The 19,632-nt window shown below is 42.3% G+C and overlaps 1 protein-coding gene across 2 annotated transcripts in view; it reads left to right on the top strand.

Annotated features, from left to right (window-relative positions):
• Positions 1-5,808: 5,808 nt before the first annotated feature.
• The window catches only part of LOC144784738 (ankyrin repeat and SOCS box protein 4-like), a 170,889-nt gene continuing 157,065 nt past the window's right edge, over positions 5,809-19,632 (top strand). For both annotated transcript variants that reach the window (XM_078663726.1, XM_078663727.1), the window contains exon 1: positions 5,809-5,994. In XM_078663726.1, the coding sequence (XP_078519852.1) occupies positions 5,811-5,994 (184 nt within the window). In that variant the 5' untranslated portion in view covers positions 5,809-5,810. The remainder of the gene's footprint in view (positions 5,995-19,632) is intronic.

The following is a 19,632-nucleotide window of genomic DNA, read 5'->3' as shown; positions in this document are numbered from 1 at the left end:
GCCTAAACATGCGCAATGCTTTGAATCTCGAGTCCTCCACATTATACTAGAATTACATCACACCCAATGCATTTCGGAAAAACCTTCGTCAGGGGTATCTGCAATGTTAAAATATACATGTATGAGTCACTGCTTCTTTTACAGACCAAACATCCTAATTCAAAAATGCAATTAATTAATATGCCCAATGCAACCTTATGACTGACTAAACCCATTGTGTCCTCCCCCGCAAAACTGTTAAACTCAAAAGGAGAACACGAAGGTCACGCCAAGGATCATCTCATTAAACCACCGATACTGAGGATTGTTGGATCATGCACGAGTTACTTTTTCATGCAAAAAATGGGACATTACATTACGAATGGACTATAAGTATATACACTTATGTGGGGAGGGGAAATGTTTAAGATGGACGGTGTCATTTTTATTTGTATTTTTATGGCTTTAACTATGTGATGTTTCGTTAAGGAGGAGTGGGAGGAGAATAGGGGGCACGTGATCAAATACACTAATCAGGCACAGGAGGGCGGGTCACGCACGTTTAAATTGAGTGAAGGACAGGTAGATGAGGGAAATAGAGATTCAACATGGAGGAAGTTACGCGGCAGCTTCACATCAGGTACGGAGGGCAGTGAACTAGGAGGAGGAAGTGTCGTGAGAGGGAAAGAGCCGGATGGCTTTAGCACAAAACTAGATAAACAAAGTTGGTGGGCTACACCGGGATAGAGTAAAGCTACGTTAGAAGTGAGGGTATAGTAGCATGAGGGAACGTGTATTTGTAAACATTCAGCACTAGAGGGTGATTTTAGCAATGATGTTTTGTTACGTTATGGGGGTTACATCAAGATTATTACGGGCGTTGTGGGGCATTTATGATGAGTTGGGACACAATGGGTTTAGTCAGTCATAAGGTTGCATTGGGCATATTAATTAATTGCATTTTTGAATTAGGATGTTTGGTCTGTAAAAGAATCAGTGACTCATACATGTATATTTTAACATTGCAGATACCCCTGACGAAGGTTTTTCCGAAATGCATTGGGTGTGATGTAATTCTAGTATAATGTGGAGGACTCGAGATTCAAAGCATTGCGCATGTTTAGGCCCGGATGGGCAATCATGAAGTAATTATACGCATAAGTTTATATGAATTTCCTGGCAATGGCGTGACAATGAAACTTGGACAAATCATGCAAATAAAATATGGATAAATGTTGAAAAACTTTGGTGGAAGTGACTCATTAGCGACACTAAGTACACACGGCTGTGCAACTCTAAATGAACTGCAAAGGTGCGGGACATTGATCTTTAAAAGAATGGATAATAGCATATGCATCTAGAGCATTGAGAGACGCTGAAAATCATTACTCAGTTATTGAAAGGGAATTGTTAGTGTGTGTTTGGGGAGCAGAACATTTTAAATCATTCCTATGTGGCACAAAATTCACAATCAAAACTGACCATAAACCCCTTGTTTACATGTGGGCACCATGTGGAGGGCATTCAATGTCTTCACGTCTTGCAAGGTTAGCTTCTAGATTGCAATCATTTCAGTACCAAATTGTATATGTGCAAGGTAAAGTGAATGTACATGCTGATTGTATGTCTAGGTTACATTCTTCCACTACTGATCTAACAGAAGAGTAGGAAAGTGAAGTTGCTTTTACTTCTCTTGATGTAAATTTGTTATGTGGTGAACAAGCAAATTTAAGTGAGGATTTTTGGTTACACGAAATGGAGAAAGGTGTAGAACTAACTAACGTCAAAAAATATATTCTGCAGGGTTTGCCTGAGCAGAGATAAGTATCAGGTGACATGATGAGTTACTTAAAGGTACATGATGAGTAGGCTGTTGATAATGGGTTAATTATGAGAGGAGATAAGTTCACTCCTCCTCATTCTTTGAGAAATGTGATTATTGGTATTGCCTATGAGGGCCATTTAGGTCTTTCCTTTATGAGGAGGCGCATAAGGGAATCTTTTTGGTGGCCAGCGACTGATGTATGTGTTGAACACTTTGTTCGTTCTTGCACTAATTTTGCCAATAGTGACAAGTCTGCTGTAGCTTTACGTTCGGAACCTTGCCCAGTAGAATTTCCATCTAATCCATGGCGCAAACTGGGCATTGATATTATTGGACCGTTTGGTGTTTTACCTAGACAAGAAGCTTATGGGATTGTCTTAATTGACTACTGTTCAAAGTGGCACGAAGTTAAAATGGTAAAAGATGTCACGTCGAAGAATATAATAGAGTTTTTAGATAATGTATTCTGTAGAGAAGGTATTCCTGAGGAAGTAGTTACTGATAACAGACCACAATTTGGTAGTAAAGAAATAGAGTTTTTTTTTTTAAATGTGGCATTATACATAGAAACATTGCTGTTTCCCATCCAGAGGCAAATGGTCAAGTTGAGCGTTTTAATCGTGTGGTAAAAGAAGCTATTCAACTTTTTGTGAGAGGTGGTTTGAATTGGCGTAATGCATTGCAGTCCATGTTATTATCGTACAGAACTTCTCCTAATTCTGTTACCTTAATTAGCCCATTTGAGCTTTTGAGAGGGCGTAAACCTAGCACTAAATTAACTCCATGGTGGTTAAAAAAGAACCTAAGTGAGAGCAGTCAATTTTCTAATGTAGATTATAGTTTGGTTCGTCGTAGAGTAAATGCTTACAAGGAGAAGATGAAAAAAAACATGGAAAAGAAACAAGGATCCTTAAGCAAACAAGAAATTTCAGTAGGAGACATGGTTCGTATAAAAAAAAAGAAGGAGTTGCAAAAGGATCTTCTGTTTGGTCACCACCAAAAAGAGTAGTAGAAGTTTTTAAACATGCTGTCAGGATAGATGGAGGAAGTGTATGGAATTTGAATAGGGTTTCTGTGTTTAAAGGTATGAAATCTTCGGAGTATGACCCTGATAGCAATGTATTTTTGGATGTCAGGTTACATAATGATGAATGTCATGAATCTTGTTCTAATATTTGTGATGATGTTTCTCGAAGAGGCATGAGAACTAATCGTCTTGCTGCAAGGTATAAAGACTATGTGCCAGATGTAGGCGGTCAAATAGCGAGCGATAACGCTGAAATTCGCAGAATTTCAGCGTTTCCGATCGCTATTTGACAGCTAGCAATATAGGTAAGTTTAAACCTACTAGCAAAATAAGGAATCGCAAAATTGTAATTCCTTATTTTGCTCTTGCATTTAAGGAATCGCAAATTGTGATTCCTTAAATGCAATGTAAGTAGCACAAAAGAAAGTGCACTTTATCCTTAAGGAATCGATAATTACCACCAACTTCAAGTTGGTGGTAATTAGCGATTTTCTTTTAAAAAAGCACTTTTTCCCTTTTTTTAAAGTGCCATGTGGCACACATCCATGCCTTTAGGGCATGTATGTGCGCCACATGTGCACACATGCACATTTCAGGTGTGCACCAGGGTGTCCTTTTGACACCCTGGCACCCTTGAAATAGCTCCTGCTATTTGCGATTCTTTAATAGCGAAATCGCAAATAGTGAATATCTTCCTATTTATTCCTATGGGCCTCCTAGCCCATAGGAATGAATAGGTAGGTATTCCTTATTAGCGAATCTCAATTTGAGATTCGTTATTAAGGAATATTACGGAATCGCTAATATTTTAGCGATTCCTACCTACATTCAATTTTGCGAGTCCTTAATAGCGAATCAGTAAAATTCGCTATTAAGGATTCGCAAATTTGATTTTACCTACATTTGGCCCGATGTCATGAATTAGTTTAATTGTTTTAACTTATTTTCTTATTCACACAAGGGCAGATTTACAATAACTGCTGCATCCCTGCATATCAGCAGGGATGCGCCAGTTATTTTGTGTCATGGCAGACACCTCTTGCACCACCATGGATGCGCCGCATTTAAAATGCGGCGCACCATGGGGCAAGAATAGACAGATGCATGAACCATCTGATGCAGTAAAGGTGACACATTGCTGAAGTTGCGTGGCAAGCGTGACGCGGCTCCAGCAAGGCTAGGGGTCTCCCTATGCCTAACATGCTACATCAATCCTTACGCCTGCTTCAAGCAGGTGCAGGGTTTTGATGCAGCATGGCCGTAATTGTGACTGAGTGAAATCCTGTAGATTTCACTAACCCTGGGCGAAGGACTTCGGTACGCCCACAGAGTGGGCGTAATGTTGCCTACTTCACCCTTTGCAAAGTAGGCGAAGCAGGCAACACTACGCCCACTCCTTGGGCGTAGCAAAGTTGCCCGCCACCCGCCTCCCTCCCGCCCTCCCCTACATACCTAATTTTAGCAAATGGGCACTTAAAAATAAATAAAAGGCACTTACCTTGTCCACGGCGTCCCAGGTCTCTCTCTGCTCGTTCACGCCGCCGTCTTGATAACCAATGCGCATGCGCGGCCGCCCGCGCATGCGCATTGGTTATCAAGACGGCGACGTGAACGAGCAGAGGGAGCCCCGGGACGCCGCGGACAAGGTAAGTGCCTTTTATTTATTTGTATGTGCCCATTTGCTAAAATTAGGTATGTAGGGGAGGGGGGCATGCGGCACGTAGTGGGGCTACGTGAAGTGCGCAGGTGGGCATAGTTTCTCGCCCACTTTGCGTAGCTTCGCATAGCCCCACTACGCACACTACGCCCAGGGTTAGATTTCACTCAGCCACTTTTAGGAGGCGTTGCTGCGCCAGAACGCCCCCCCCCCCTGTGCTGGAACGCCCACATGTGGCGCAGGGCTTTACAACGTGGCGCATCTCCCTAGATGCGTCACGTTGTAAATGCCCAGCAGCATGGCGCTGGTTTTGCGCCACCACTGCGTCACAAAAGTGACGCAACGGCGGCGTAAATGTGGCGTACGGGGCTTGTAAATCTGCCCCCCAGTTGTTTTTTTTTTGTTTTTGTTTTATTTATAAGGGGGGAAGGTGTGTTTGGTTTGTGTTTGTACCTTTTGGGTGCGTGACAGACACGAACATGATATTGCATATCATGGCTCGTGTCTGTCTCGTGTCTCATGCATGAGGTTACTTGTTCAGTATCTTTCAAAATAAGAGATTGTTCGGTGGATTGTAGAGAGAGAACGGTTATCAGGCATTCTGATACTAACCGAGGAACTGACGGGTTGTATATGCTGATTAAACTTTATACGAGAAACTTTTCTGCTCCTGCGTCGTCTTTCCTACACATTTACTATTAAAAAACGCGCCTGTTTTATGATTTACCTAATAATTGCTCTTTTCTCAGTATTTCTGGCTCTTACTATGAGTAGCTGAATAAATAACGTGTCTAAGTAAAGAAATTATTTTTACTATCACTCCTCCACTGCCTAAACCTTCATCTACTCTGTGGCGCCCCCTTGTCCTTGACTAAATATTGATCTATAGAAATGTTTGGTGAATGTTGGCGGAAGATTTCTCGAGTTACGCAGCAACGCAGAGATTAATTCCACATTCAACCTACGTGTGCACTTAGCTGTATAGTTTGCAGCAAACAAGATCCATGCAAATACGCACACTTTACATTATCTCTCTGTCCCTAAGTCATCATTCTTCACAGCGCTAGCTTTCTAACGTGAGAGCAAGCATGTCTTGTTTACCTACAGTTTAAGAACTGCAAATCCACTTCCAGATCGGCATGTCACAGTTTGAACCCTACGTGTATAAATAGAACAGGAGGGCATGACTGGGTTATATACGGTTACCCTGGCCGGAGCGCCGGCCTCGCTCTTGGCGTTGTTGCAGCCTCGGTGCAACTGATATTCACCTAAGACATACTTGCATGTTGCAGGAGACGCAGGCGGTCAAGCCCCGGCCCAACATGGACGACACCGCGGGCAGCACGCGCGCAGCTGCGGATAAGATTCTGAAGAAACAGTTTTTGCATGCCCTGCAGGGCAACGACTTCGCCTGCCTGGAAGGGCTTCTCAGCCAGCGGGCCGTAGACGTCGACACTGTGTTTGAGGTGGAGGATGAGAAGCTGGTCTTGGCATCCTACAAAAGAGGTAAACAAGTGTGTCCACGCTGGAAATAAACTATACTCCTTTTCCAGAGGCAGGGAAGATTCCGCTTCGTCGCTGCTTGAGAATAAACAGCGCGCGCGAAACGGACTCGCGGGCTCTGGTAGGTAAGCCACGCGCCTCAGCAAACGTGTGCAGTTAGTTCCGCAGAGGCTGCGTGTTTAGAGAGCATTCGTTTTCATTTAGAAAATATTGTATCGCTGAAAAGGTATGCTCAAATGACATTTTAATAGCTGAAACGTTTTGTAAAAGAACTGGGTCAAAATATTGCACGGGCTAATGTGCACGCTCTAAATATGGAACACGGTGCAATGCGGAGCCGCACCGCTATCACTTTTTAAGGGGGCAAAAATGTTGATAGGGCGCTCGTGTGATGTGATGACTGAAGGTTTCACAGATATCTCTAGGGACAGATGCGTGGCTTCCAAGTCGTCTTAGTTTGTGTGGCAGCTCCCGTCAGTCCTATTTCTTCAGCCAAGAGCACTTCCCTTTCTGGGGGGGGTTTCAACAGTCACACTCCTATGCAAATGAAACCCCAGAAAAATCTAAAGTGCTGCGTGGCTAAAAAGACTGGATTGGAATGCATCGGCGTATCACCCCTTCCACTGGAAATCACCTGGGGTTTAGATTAATGTGAGGTGCAAGGGCATCTGGTAGATTCTGGTATGGTAGTTTTTGGATGCTGTGCTCATGTACGCTTGTTCCATTTGACTCAAGATGTGTAACCTGGGGCCTTATTTATGAAAGCCTTGCGCCACCGATGCGTCACTTTTTCCCATGTTAAAAGTGACGCACCGGCGGCGCAAGGCCTTCATAAATAAGGCCCCTGGTTTGGGGTTTCCCGTATTGCGATCAAAAGGGGCCATGGGGTGGAAGGTTCCAGTAGGTCCACGTGACTCCGTCTAGAGTAGCACCATCGGCAAAAAATGATGGACTGGAATGTGACCTAAGTAATTACCAGTGATTAAGAATAATTCCAGCATTCCATCTGTCATTTTCTTGTTTTTCCAAGTGTGATGCCATAAGCGTACCAGGTATGCACAGAGGTTGGTCATTCTCTCACTGTGGGAGTGGACTCCAGCTGGTCCTCAATTGAAGAGGCCTAAATAAACTAAAACTTATCTGAGCGTCCTTCTCCTATCACGGTGTGGGCCTGGCACACTCAGATGCACAGCTGGCGAAACCGGGCTTCATGTTCCCAGAGCAGAGTTCTCAGCCCACAATTTACAGATCTAATCCCTGGTTCGGTAACATTGGACCAACCTGAATTCACTTGGATTTTCTCGAAATGACGCCATGTTTTGGAGTCACTAACAGCCTGATTCATCAAGTCGAAATCGGCTCGCAAAGGGCCAGATTCTGAGAATCTGGCCCTTCGCGAGCGCTATTTTTGCATTTGGGATTCATCATCCCAAATGCAAAAATCGGTAATAGCGATTTTGCTATTTTGCGAGGAATTATATTTAAGGAATCTCTATTTGAGATTCCTTAAATGCAATTCATCATCCATTTAAAAATTGCGAATTCGCAATTTCGGCCCGCTATTTACCGCGAGGTCAAACCTCGTGGTAAATAGCGAAAACATAGAAAAATGCTTTTAAAAGCATTTTTCTAAGTTGCATGTTGCACACACACATGTCCTTTGGACATGTGTGTGCGCAACACCTGTTTCAATTTGCATTTAAGGGGTGCTACAGGGTGTCCTTTGGACACCCCTGGCACCCTTTAAATCGCTATCTTATTTGCGATTAGCTAATTGCTAATCGCAAATAAGGAATACTCCCCATTCATTCCTATGGGCCTTTTGGCCTATAGAAATGAATGGGGAGTTATTCCTTATTTGCGATTAGCAATTTGCTAATCGCAAATAAGGAATGTGTAGGAATCGCATTTCTTCATGCAATTTCTACATGAATCCCGTTTTGCAAGTCCTTAATAGCGATTCCTTATGAATCGCTATTAGGGGCTCGCAAAACGGGAGAATGATGAATCAGGCTGTTAGTTAGTGATTAGCGGCCACATACATCAATGTTGTCGTTTGCGAATCCTTAATTGTGAAAATTAAGGAATCGCAATTAAGGATTCGCAAACGGCAATGCATGAATAATTCGCTTTTTTTTTAGCGATTCGGTAATTTTCCTTAATTGCGATTCTCTAATTGAGAATCACAATTAAGGAATTTCTACAGATTCATTCCTATGGGCCTAGAGGACCATAGGAATGAATTGGAGGGCATTCTCAATTTGCAATTCATCATTGTGAATTCGCAAATTGAGAATGCAATTTCAAGGGTGCAGGGGTGTCCAAAAGACACCCTGTTGCACCCCTGAAATTTGCTTTTGGATACATCTTACACACACACATGCCCCAAGGGCACGTGTGTGTGTAACATATAACAAAGAAAAATGCATTTAAAAGCATTTTTCTAGATTTTCGCAAATTACCATGAAGGTCTACTTCATGGTAATTTGCATTTCTAATTTCCAAATTCGCAATTTATAAAAGTATGATGAATTGCATTTAAGGAATCTCAAATTGAGATTCCTTAAATGCATTCGCAATTTAAGAAATCGCAATTGTGCAATTTCTTAAATTGCGAATTTCTGAAAAAGATTGGTGCATCCCAAATCAGGAAATTGCATTCGCAACCGGCCGAAAAATGCGATTCGCACCGTTTGCGAATGCAATTTACCTTGATGCATGTGGGCGTTAGTGATTTGCAGATGTTGAAACAAAAAAAACACGTTCATCAATTACGCAAACACATTTTCCTTAATTGTGATCCTTCTTGCTCTGTTTTTAATTTTTAATTTTTCCAAATTATTTTTTATTATTATTTTTGATTGATCAAACAACAGAACAGCTTCTCAGTGATTTATTAACAAAGATATTTATCTCCAGCTTTTTACTTATATTATTTCGCACATCAGGTGTCTTTGGAAAACCTCAGATTTTAGTACTTAATCGCTTAATATTTCAATAACTTTCCACTCCACCTTGGCAGATTACAACCTCTGTATGATGTGTACTGCAATTCTCTCAGATGAGTTTGTGTGAACTGTGTGTGGTTCCCTGGTGGGCATGTTATGTCCCTGCATTCTTTTCCCATATATTGTAACACTGGTTGCCATACTGATAGAAAGCGATCTTGTCCTTGACAAGGTGCCAAGAGTTTCTCGGTGGCCATTGTCCCCCACATTTTGTGGTACCAAGCATTTAATGTAGGGGTTTCCACATTTGAGCTATTACAGTCTTAGTTGAAACCAGCATCTGGAAGATTCATTCCCATTTGTTCTTACTCATCTGTTTCCAGTTATACATTCTTAGTCACATAGGATGGCAAAAACTATGATATACTTAATTGCTGCCAGACCCTCCTTCCAAAATATCAATATCTTTGCACATTGCCACCTAGGGGGCTAAATTATGTAAAGGGTCCACTGTCCCTGGTTGTGCTGCGGCACATCTTTAACTAGGTGAGCCAGGCGCAAACAGGGGCAGTGCACCCTATCACAGATAATGTGTGGCCCATAGGGCAATGCTTTACTGAAAGGTGGTGTGGCTGTTTCTTTCACAGTGCAGGCAGCTTGCTGCCTGCTTTAGAAATGGGGAGTGTCTGGGGTGTCCATGGGGACTCCTTTCCACTCAGGGGTATTGTTACGCTCTAGGTAGCCTTGTATAATTTGCTTTACGTTGGGTCTATTTACCACATCATTTAGCAGCAATCTGCCAAGCATTTATCTCCTGTCCATGAGGCCTGTCTCAATTCCTTTCATTCTAACTGTAACTGGGCATGATTTGAAATGGCTATTGTATGTGTAGTCACAGTTTCTCGTTGCCATTCTAACGTGGTAGACAGTAAAAGCACGTAAATCTAGCGTACGTTAGATGAGCGTGAGAGTAGTAGGTGTAGTCACTGCCCTTTCGATGCTTAAGATGCAGAATATCCACTAGGTATATATCACAAAGCGAGTCTAAACATTCATTTGGCATACATCCTGACATCCACTGACTTTATCCTGACCTATCCAATTTTCAACATATTCCCACATTAAACTCAACTCCCAACACAACATCCCACTCCATAAACCCATGCTGCTTCAGAAGCACTTGCTGCATGAATATACCTTGGCCCAGGTTAAGAGCAAATGCTGAAGCCAAGGTAAATATCTCACTACCTGCTCTATAACATACCTTCCATGCTTACCAACAAGGGTTCTGAAACTACCACTCCAATATTGTCTCTCTGCATACTTTTGTTTCAGCTGTAGAAGGTATTCCATTCATAATGGCATGGTCTTAACCTTCCGAAGTGTCTTTCTTTAAAAAAAGAGCCCTGTAGAAAGATCTGTGACTTGTTTTCTACCCGTGATTGCTCAGTCGCGGAGTTAATCCCCTTACAATAAAGGTAATAACTTGCTGATTCATTTTTCATTGTATAGCAAGGCCAGTTTGCTTTGTGTTGAGTCGACTGAGTTTTACGTTGCAATGTTTTTGACTCGGCCAAATTTCCCATCCTGCTTGTTGCCCCCCATCTAAAGAAAATCCCCAACAACTAACACGTTCTAACCAACCCCATGATATGTCGGAACCTGACGACCACAGGACATCCTGTGGTCTAGTTACCTTTCATCTGTTGCCCGCGCCCAACACTTACTGAAAAGGGCCCTACAGGGCCTAGCACATGCAAGTGTAATCCCAATTAGTGTTGATGTGGATGTTCCTAGTACCTGTGGGACAAGTAGTGCCATTTCTTCCTTTGTTAAGGTGACATGGTAGTGCTTTTCTTCCAAATGTAGGTAGATATTTCAATGAAAGTCCATCTGTATCTTTCTTTTTGACACCCAAGTTCTTCCACTAGCTGCTTATCGAATTTAATCATAGCCAAGACAGAGGGTGCCTAGTTCTACAGCACCAACTGTGTATGCCACTGAAAGGTAACACAACTCATCTGCCTTGCTTCCCTAATCATGAGTTCCTTTTTGCGGATATGAAGAGAGTTTGGCCACTATCAGCCTTATTCATCAACGGGCCGTTTTGCGAGCCCCTAATAGCGATTCATAGCGAATCGCTATTAAGGACTCGCAAAACGGTATTCATGTAGGAATTGCTAAATAAATAGTGATTCCTACACATTCCTTATTTGCGAGTAGCAAATTGCTAATCGCAAATAAGGAATAACTCCCCATTCATTCCTATGGGCCAAAAGGCCCATAGGAATGAATGGGGAGTATTCCTTATTTGCGATTAGCAATTTGCTACTCGCAAATAAGATAGCGATTTAAAGGGTGCCAGGGGTGTCCAAAGGACACCCTGTAGCACCCCTTAAATGGAAATTGAAACTGGTGTTGCGCACACACATGTCCAAAGGACATGTGTGTGTGCAACATGCAACTTAGAAAAATGCTTTTAAAAGCATTTTTCTAAGTTTTTGCTATTTACCGAGAGGTCTGACCTCTCGGTAAATAGCGGCCCGAAATTGCGAATTAACAATTTAAAAATGGTTGATGAATTGCATTTAAGGAATCTCAAATAGAGATTCCTTAAATGTAATTCCTCGCAATTTAACGAATTAGCAATGACCGAATTTTGCATTTGGGATGATGAATCCCAAATGCAAAAATTGCGCTCGCAATGGGCCAGATTCTCAGAATCTGGCCCTTTGCGAGCGCAATTCGGCTTGATGAATCAGGCTGTATGTTTTTCAGCTTAGAATGTTAATTTGGTTTGAGTGGGACTACTCTATGGGCTCCTTCCTGTTGAACCTCCTTCCCTTCCTTCAGATCGAGGATGCTTCCAAACTGCTGTTTCCATTTTGCAGTACAATTTCACCCTCTGTGGCTTCTGATACATTATGGGTCATTGCATTGTCTCTCCCCGGCTGATTTTGTAGGTCCTGACACACACATCTACCTGGACCCGGCTAATTCTATAGGTCCTATACCCCTATCTCAATAGCCATTTCCTTAAATTTGGCAACTTTTCCCATTTCACCATTAATAGGACAGTAGAAATTCCATCCAGTTTTGTGACCTGTTGGTCCACTTGCTCATTATCTTACCAGACCGTCCTGACAGTTTATTTCAGACTATTATGTACTGTGTCACTTGCTGCTTCTTAGTTTGTCTTGGTCCTAACCTTAGAACAATATAACCTAACAATTTTCTGACCTTTAATTTTCTTGTTGTTCATTCAGCTTAACCTGTGAGCAGTTTAAGCTGCTAAGTGTTCTTTGTTGCAACCATTGCCAAGGTTCATTGTGCCATTGTGCCATTGTGCTGGGTTTTCATGTCTACATAGTCTGTTATTGCCTCTTTGCTTATTCTGTTGCTTCCATCCGGCAGGTGCACTAGCACCTGCCGGGTGGAATTATCTTTGGTCTTGAGGAGACTACCTCTGTAGACATCCCCTTGTAATATGTATTTTAGAGTGTCTGCTTGTCATGTGCAATGGGCTTTCTCACCAGGATGACAGCCCTCTGCATGTGGGGGCAGCTCTCCTTCAGCTGCACTCTCCTACATACTAATCCTGCTTACCAGTAGGGCACAGCTCATCACGTCCAAAGCCGTCATTTAAGTTTATATCTAGCCTCCAGGCAGGTACCCTTGATTATATTAATGTTCAGGGTCAGGCAGGAGATTTCTCTCTATGTTCCTTTCAGATAACAGAGACTACATGTTAGAAATTGTGTTACTGGTTGAGGGGGTGAAATCCTGCTCCAGCAGAAACCACAAACCTTGTCAGGTTGAGGCACAAGCAATCCCTAAATGAACCTGTGTTCAGCCCTTGGGTAACGTGGCACAGAGCAGTCAGGCTTAACTCAGAGATAATATGTAAAGTATTTGTGCCACACTCTAAACAGTAATAAATAAAAAAAAGGCCAAAACAACAAAAATCCAATCAGTAGAATCAGAGATATGTAATTTTAGAGATCTAAGTAAAAATAGCTCAAAAAGCACAAGGAGCCAACTGTGGACATCTGGTTGAGTCGAACCGGGACTTACGGCCACATGCATCATCCCGGCCGTTTGCGAATTCCAAATTGCGAAAAATAGCGAATCGCAATTTGGAATTCGCAAAACGGGATGCATGATTTTTTTCTAATAATATTAGCGATTCGGTAAAATTCGCATTTTTTACCGATTCGCTAATATTATGCGAATTCTAATTTGCTAATTCGCATTTCCCATTGATTCCTATGGGCCAAAAGGCCCATAGGAATCAATGGGAATTGCGAATTTGCAAATTAGGATTCGCATAATGTTGATGCATTCCATGGGTGCAGGGGGGGGCCTTTGGACCCCCCCCGCCCCCCTGAAATTTATTTTTAAGTGGATGTTTCACACACACATGTCCTAAGGACATGTGTGTCTGTAACATGCAAGTTAAAAAAATGCATTTTTTTGTTTTTTTAAAAATTTTCGCAAATTAACACGAGGGTCAACCTCGTGTTAATTTGCACTTCCAATTTCCATTTTCGCAATTTTTAAAAAAATGATGCATTCCATTTAAGGAATCGCACAAATGCGATTCCTTAAATGCATTCGCATTTTTTAGAAATGCTAAAAAATGCGAATTGTGCAAACAAGTTTGATGCATCCCACACATGGTTTTTGCATTCGCAAACGGACGATTTTACCGATTCGCACCGTTTGCGAATGCAAAAACCAATGATGCATGTGCCCGAAAGTCACAAGTTCAAGTCCACTGCGATGGAGTGCGGGCCAGCTACTGGGACCCATTTAGCCCTGTTGAACAAGAGTACCTAAATCCTGGTTGCATAGCATTGCGAGGTCAGCATCGAGGATGTGTTGTGCAATGGAGGCGATACATCGGTTCTGAGGGCCTGTGAGGCTGTGATGCAAGGTCCTGCATTGTCATTGAGGATCCCGTCAACGAGGGCTTGAAATGCGTATTCCGGCATTGAGGATTTATCACGCAGCTGATGCAATGTGTCAGTTCCAAGGAGTTGCAAGTCTGTGTTGAGGAACCCTGCAACAAAGATCCCATCTAAGAGCACTCGCAGTATAAAGTTCGTTACCGAGGATGCATCACACATCTCAGGTGCTGTGTGGCTGCGATGCCACACAGCAGGAGTTATGTCGCATGGCAGAGAATATGTGCTGGGTCTGCTGGATCCACAGATGGACTGGCAGAACACCCTCAGGCCATCTTCCAAGGACTGGGGTGGCACCACATGGCAGAGTAGGACTCACTGTTGCAGAGTCCATGTGCTGGTTACAACATACTAGCCCTTGGAGTCACTCTGGTAGTAGTGGGTACTGTTTGCAGGTCCAGTCCTTCTCACCCAGGCAAGAGGGAGGCAGGCAGCAGGTCAGGGAGGCATGCAGCAGTCCTTCAGGGCAGCAGTCCAGCAGATTGGCAGTGCTTTCAGCAGCACAGCAGTCTTTATCTATGGCAGAGTCTTGCACAGGTCCAGAAGTGTACTGAAGAGTTGCTGTCTGAGGTTCATATATATATATATTAAAGCTTCTAGAAGTTTGCCTTTGAGTTTCACAGGTTTCCTGCCTCCCCTGCACTGGTTCCAGACTGTGACCCAGAGACAGGCTACAGGCATGGAATAGTTAAGGCAAGAAAATGCCAACTTTTCAAAATTGCAATTTACATGCCCTACTTTTTAAATACATTGCACCCTGCCCTGAGGGTTGATTAGGGCCTAACATAGGGGTGGCTGTAGGAAGCTGGCTCTTTATATGATATCTCAAATTGAGATATATTGTGTAAAGAGTCCAGGGGTTCCCTTGTGAGTGCACAGGGGCTTTCTATGCAATCCCAAAGTTATCTGTTAGAGGGTGATGTGGTCAAGCCGCCTTAACCTTAACACAGAGGAGTGCAAGACATCTTAAAATACACACAACCCTCAATAAATGAGGCACACAACTCAAAAAGGAGATCCACACCAATTTATAAAAATAACAAATATATATATATGGTTAGGCATCAGATGAAAACCTTTCAGGTACCTACGTTTTTAAATAGGAATATTTCTAAGTTCAAAAAGTTGACAGAGTGCATTTTCTAAGTTCTGCAATGTTAAACTATAGGAGGTAAATCAGATGTGATTTATCGGTTCTTGTCTGCGAATAACAGAAACCTTCTCCAGGACTTAAGGTGAGTGGTAGGCAAGGTCCAAGACAGCACCAGCAGAACACCGCCAGTGCCACTAGGGTAGCTGGGTGCAGATGTGGAAAACAGCATCGGGGGTCGAATGTTATTCAATGGAGAACAGCCCTGGTAGAAAGAGGCCGCAGGAGGGGACTGTGTGACAAGTCTGGTGAAACGAATGAGTGGCCTTAGTTCTTGTGATGTTGGGGGACGTAGGGATACCTTTGCTAGTCTCTGCGGGACAGGGCATCTGGGTGCAGAGGGTCTTAGGGCAGTCGGGTTTCTCTGTCCGGTAACTCTTGCAGTTGAGGGGGTTTGCAAACAGAGGCTTCAGGCGACGTCGGGGAGTTCAGGAGAAGTCACTCCAAAGTGAACTTGGTGTTTGGAGGGATTGGGGACCACGCTGACACCATAGGCCGACTTCGACAATGGCTGGGGGGCTTTGATGCAGTGGTGCTTGGTGGCGTGAAGTTTGGCAGACCGGAGTCCTCTTGGTCGTTCTTTTGCTATCTGCAGTATACGGGGGACAGTTCCATTTTCCCTCTGGAAGTCTTGGTTTCTAGGCAAAGGCTGTTAGGTCTCTCAGGAGTTGGGGATTCAGCAGCTGCAGGATAAGTCAACTTTAGGGGCAATAGGCAAAGTCAGCAGGCAAGCCCGCAGGGTTGGCGCCAAGTCTGCACACACAGTCTGTATTGGCAGGCCTCAAACATGTTTTAATGACTGTTAAGTGGGTGGTACAATTAGTGCTGCAGTACAACTAGTAACATTTAATTTACAGGCCCTGGGCACATGTAGTACCACTTTACTAGGGACTTTTAGTTAAATTAAATATGGCTATTGGGGATGAGCCAATGCTACCATAATTTAAGGAGTGTACACACACTTTATCACTGTTTAGCAGTGTAAGAGTGCACAGAGTCCTATGGCAACCAAAAAAGAGATACACAAATATAAAGGAGTAAGGCTAAAACTTTGGGATAAGTTCTGTCAGGTCTAACACTGCAGGTTTTAGAAGTTGGGACATGCACAGCATCCGACAACCCTCTGACGCAAAGGTGGCCGGCCTGTATTATGATCAAGCATTGGGCCACAATCGTCCTTACTCACCGCTGCTCATTGGGTTCTGCCTTCTCTTCAGGTTTGCTTATACTTCCTGCCTTCTCTACTGTTCTTCCATTATGCAGTTAGTCTTTCGCTGTTGGGCACCTGCAATTCGGTTACTTAATGGGCTCCAATGATCGATGAATCTGGAGTACTAAATTAAAGCATCCTTCATCTTGGTGGCTGAAAAAAAGTAAATGATTTGGGGTGGGTAATTGCCCACCTCAAGGAATAGAGACTAACTATTTTTGTACGTTTTATCTTGCAGGTAGAAAAAAGTTCTTAATGCCCCTTTTGTGAAGGTCTGTTTACAAAAATGAGTACCAATACCTGAAGGATTTGAATGATATTAAGACCTCTTTTATTACAGTGTCTTTCTTAGCATATATAATTAAATAAGAAAAGCACTCAGGATTACTAAATAAATTGGAAACTGTACTGCCTACGATGTGACGTATAGGTCTTTCTTGCCCTGTCTTGAAGTTTTGCATCCATAAGATTTATGCATTTATTTTTTAATGTGAGGTATGTCTTTTTATAAATTTGAAATGAATATAAATGACTAAATCCTTTTTATATATTGTTATATATCAAAGAGCTCGAAACCACAAATACATGTATTCCACAGCCATCTGTTAAAAAAGGTAAATCAATCTGCAAGCAAAAAAAAATCATTGTTCTGTGATCAAACAAATAATACAGGCAATGTATTCTCCCACTGAGATTAGAGAAAAACTGAACATTGGCAGCCAACCCTATTTTCAGAGGTACGAATACAAGGCCTGGTTGCATTGAAAAGTACATACTCCATTCTTTTGACATTCTTTATTCATTACGTTGTTTGAATGAGCTATACAAAATAAACAACATAAGAGCGTATGTTACCAACCATACAGGATTTCGGAAGCTGATACAACTGCACTGCTGCAAAAAGGGCATAATAGATTGGTACTCCACTATTCTGGTTGTACATGGGATCAATCAGTAGAGTCCTGCATTGATTTCAGAAAAGTGTATCAATGTTTAGCTCATTGCCTATGCTTCCAAAGACTGAATTAAACAAATCGCAAATTCCTATTTTGCACGTCTGTTAATCCGATGGGATACTGCCAGAGTAATCCAAGGCGAGGAATCATCATAGAATCGAATTTGTCACCAAAAACGAGTTGTTGCACTTTGCAGGCTTCCCTCGGTGTTACACCGTGTGTACCAACTACCGTTCAGAGGCTGATGGATAGCACATTAAGAAATCGTTGACTATTGGTCTGTGTCCCTAGACTATATGGTCCCAGTCATCTGCTGAAAGCAAGTGAGTTTAAAGGAAATTCTTAAAGGTGTATCATATTTTGGGGAGCAGCCTCATCAAACCTCAGATACGAAGTGTGGAACCCCTGAATTGGAGCCCTGTTCCATCAGCAAAGAAGAAGTTAGCACTTTCCTGGGCTTCTTTGGAGCAGTGAATGTTTTATACCCAACTTCACATTTAATTCTGCCCTGTTTCATTTGCGAAAAAAAATATGAGTGCTCCAATTTACGTAAAATGGATGAAATTAAAGGTATGAGGCCACTCGCTCACTATCCCTACTGTCAGAACGATGAACCCCGTGACCTTACTGAACACATTCAGTTATTAGCTGGGAAAAGAGTGTATATTCAGAATTACATTTAGATTATTCTATATAATACATAGTGCTACAGTAGACTCATGTGACTGCTCTAGACCTATGTAATTGTTATGGAAATGTACATTTGCATGTAATGTATTTATTTGAACTTTTTCTGTAGACTTTTTAACGCTCCAATTTTTCTTTTGCCTTCTGTGCAGTCCTGCCTGTGGTGAAGCTTTATAGGATACAAGCAATCCTCTTCTTTAGCAGTCAATATCTGTGAGGTTTGGCATGTATGCATTAGCTTTAAAACCTCTTTCCCATGAGATATGCTACGCCATTATAGAGGAATAATGACTAGTCTTCAAGCAGATGCGAGAGTCTTTGAAGTATTCCCTCCTAGGTGAACATTTCGTGCTCTTCGATGACAATACCACTTTGGCCTGGTTTGCGAAGTGCAGAGATACACACCAGCACATTGTGAGATGGCTTGTCACATCGCAGCCTTATTTACACCATGCACCACTCCAATCAACTGCAGAGGAAAGCAGCCTTTTCCCCTCTTATCCTGTGTCCTACCTGAGAGGACGTCTTGTCTTAAGAGGGTGTTGGAATGTATCCTGCAGGGTACCAGAACCCAACGAGCCAGAATTGCCAGCGCAGCAGTGCTAAGGTTTGTTGCCCAAGGTCACAGTTTTAGTCGACCAGCCCAACCCACAAATGTACAAAGCTTTGGGCCATACTGCAGAGATGGTACAACATATACATTACAGCAACTGGTTATTACTAAAGTCTGTGTGGGTTTGTAGATTGACCCAGGCTACAGTACAGAAACCGTAATGCCCCACATACGGCTTGATTGCTATTACCACGAATTGTAAGAATTTATGATGGATGTTAATGTCACCTTATCCTTAGCAGACTCAGACGACTGACCCTCAGAACCTTGTGATCCTATTGCCCCTATGAAAGCACCAGGTCCCTGGCAAGGAAACAAGTAGGTATAAACTGACGAAAAGGGAAGGGCTGAGATTCACTCAAGAGTTTAGTTTAAAAGGTGAGACCCTGACCTTCCCATCACAGGTTCCCTTTTGAGGAGTTGCACAACAAATATTGGACTCATTTTATACCTAACCAAAATAGAGGTTTCCTAATATATTAGGAAGGCCATTGGATTTGTAAGACAGCTTCTATCCTTTCACTTTGGGGTTAGATATGCTGGTAGGCAGATGCATTCTGACGACCTTCTTCTCCAGGATGTGTGGATTTTGCAGAGAAAGAGAGAGGCAACGTTTGTGGATGGGAGAGGCAAAGGCTGTGGATGAAAGAGGCAAGGTCTGTGGATGAGAGAAGGAAAGTCTATGGATGAGAGAGGCAAAGTCTGGATGAGAGAAGCAAGGGTGTATGACGTTATAACGCATACTTTTACCACGCCTACCATTACCACGCAATTTTTACAACGCAGGATCCATTACAACGAAGTACCATTACCACGCATGTATTTACAACGCATATACCTTTACAACGCATACAAATACAACGTAAGTAATGGTAAGTATATAATATTTTTTAAAATTTAATTTAATTAAAATTAATATAATGTAATTTAATGTAATTTAATTTAATTAATTTAATTTAATTTAATTTAATTTAATTTAATCAATTTAATTTAATTTAATTTAAATTTAATTATATTTAATTTTTACCCTGTACCCTTTTATCCAAAAACCCAAAACTGACCCTGAACCCTAAAAATACCCCTTTATCCAAAAACCCAAAACTAATCCTG

Source organism: Lissotriton helveticus, chromosome 10 (assembly GCF_964261635.1).
Source record: "Lissotriton helveticus chromosome 10, aLisHel1.1, whole genome shotgun sequence".
In the NCBI taxonomy this organism is placed as follows: Eukaryota; Metazoa; Chordata; class Amphibia; order Caudata; family Salamandridae; genus Lissotriton; species Lissotriton helveticus.
Note: the sequence above shows the minus strand (reverse complement) of the source record. Positions and strands in the feature narration are given on the sequence as shown.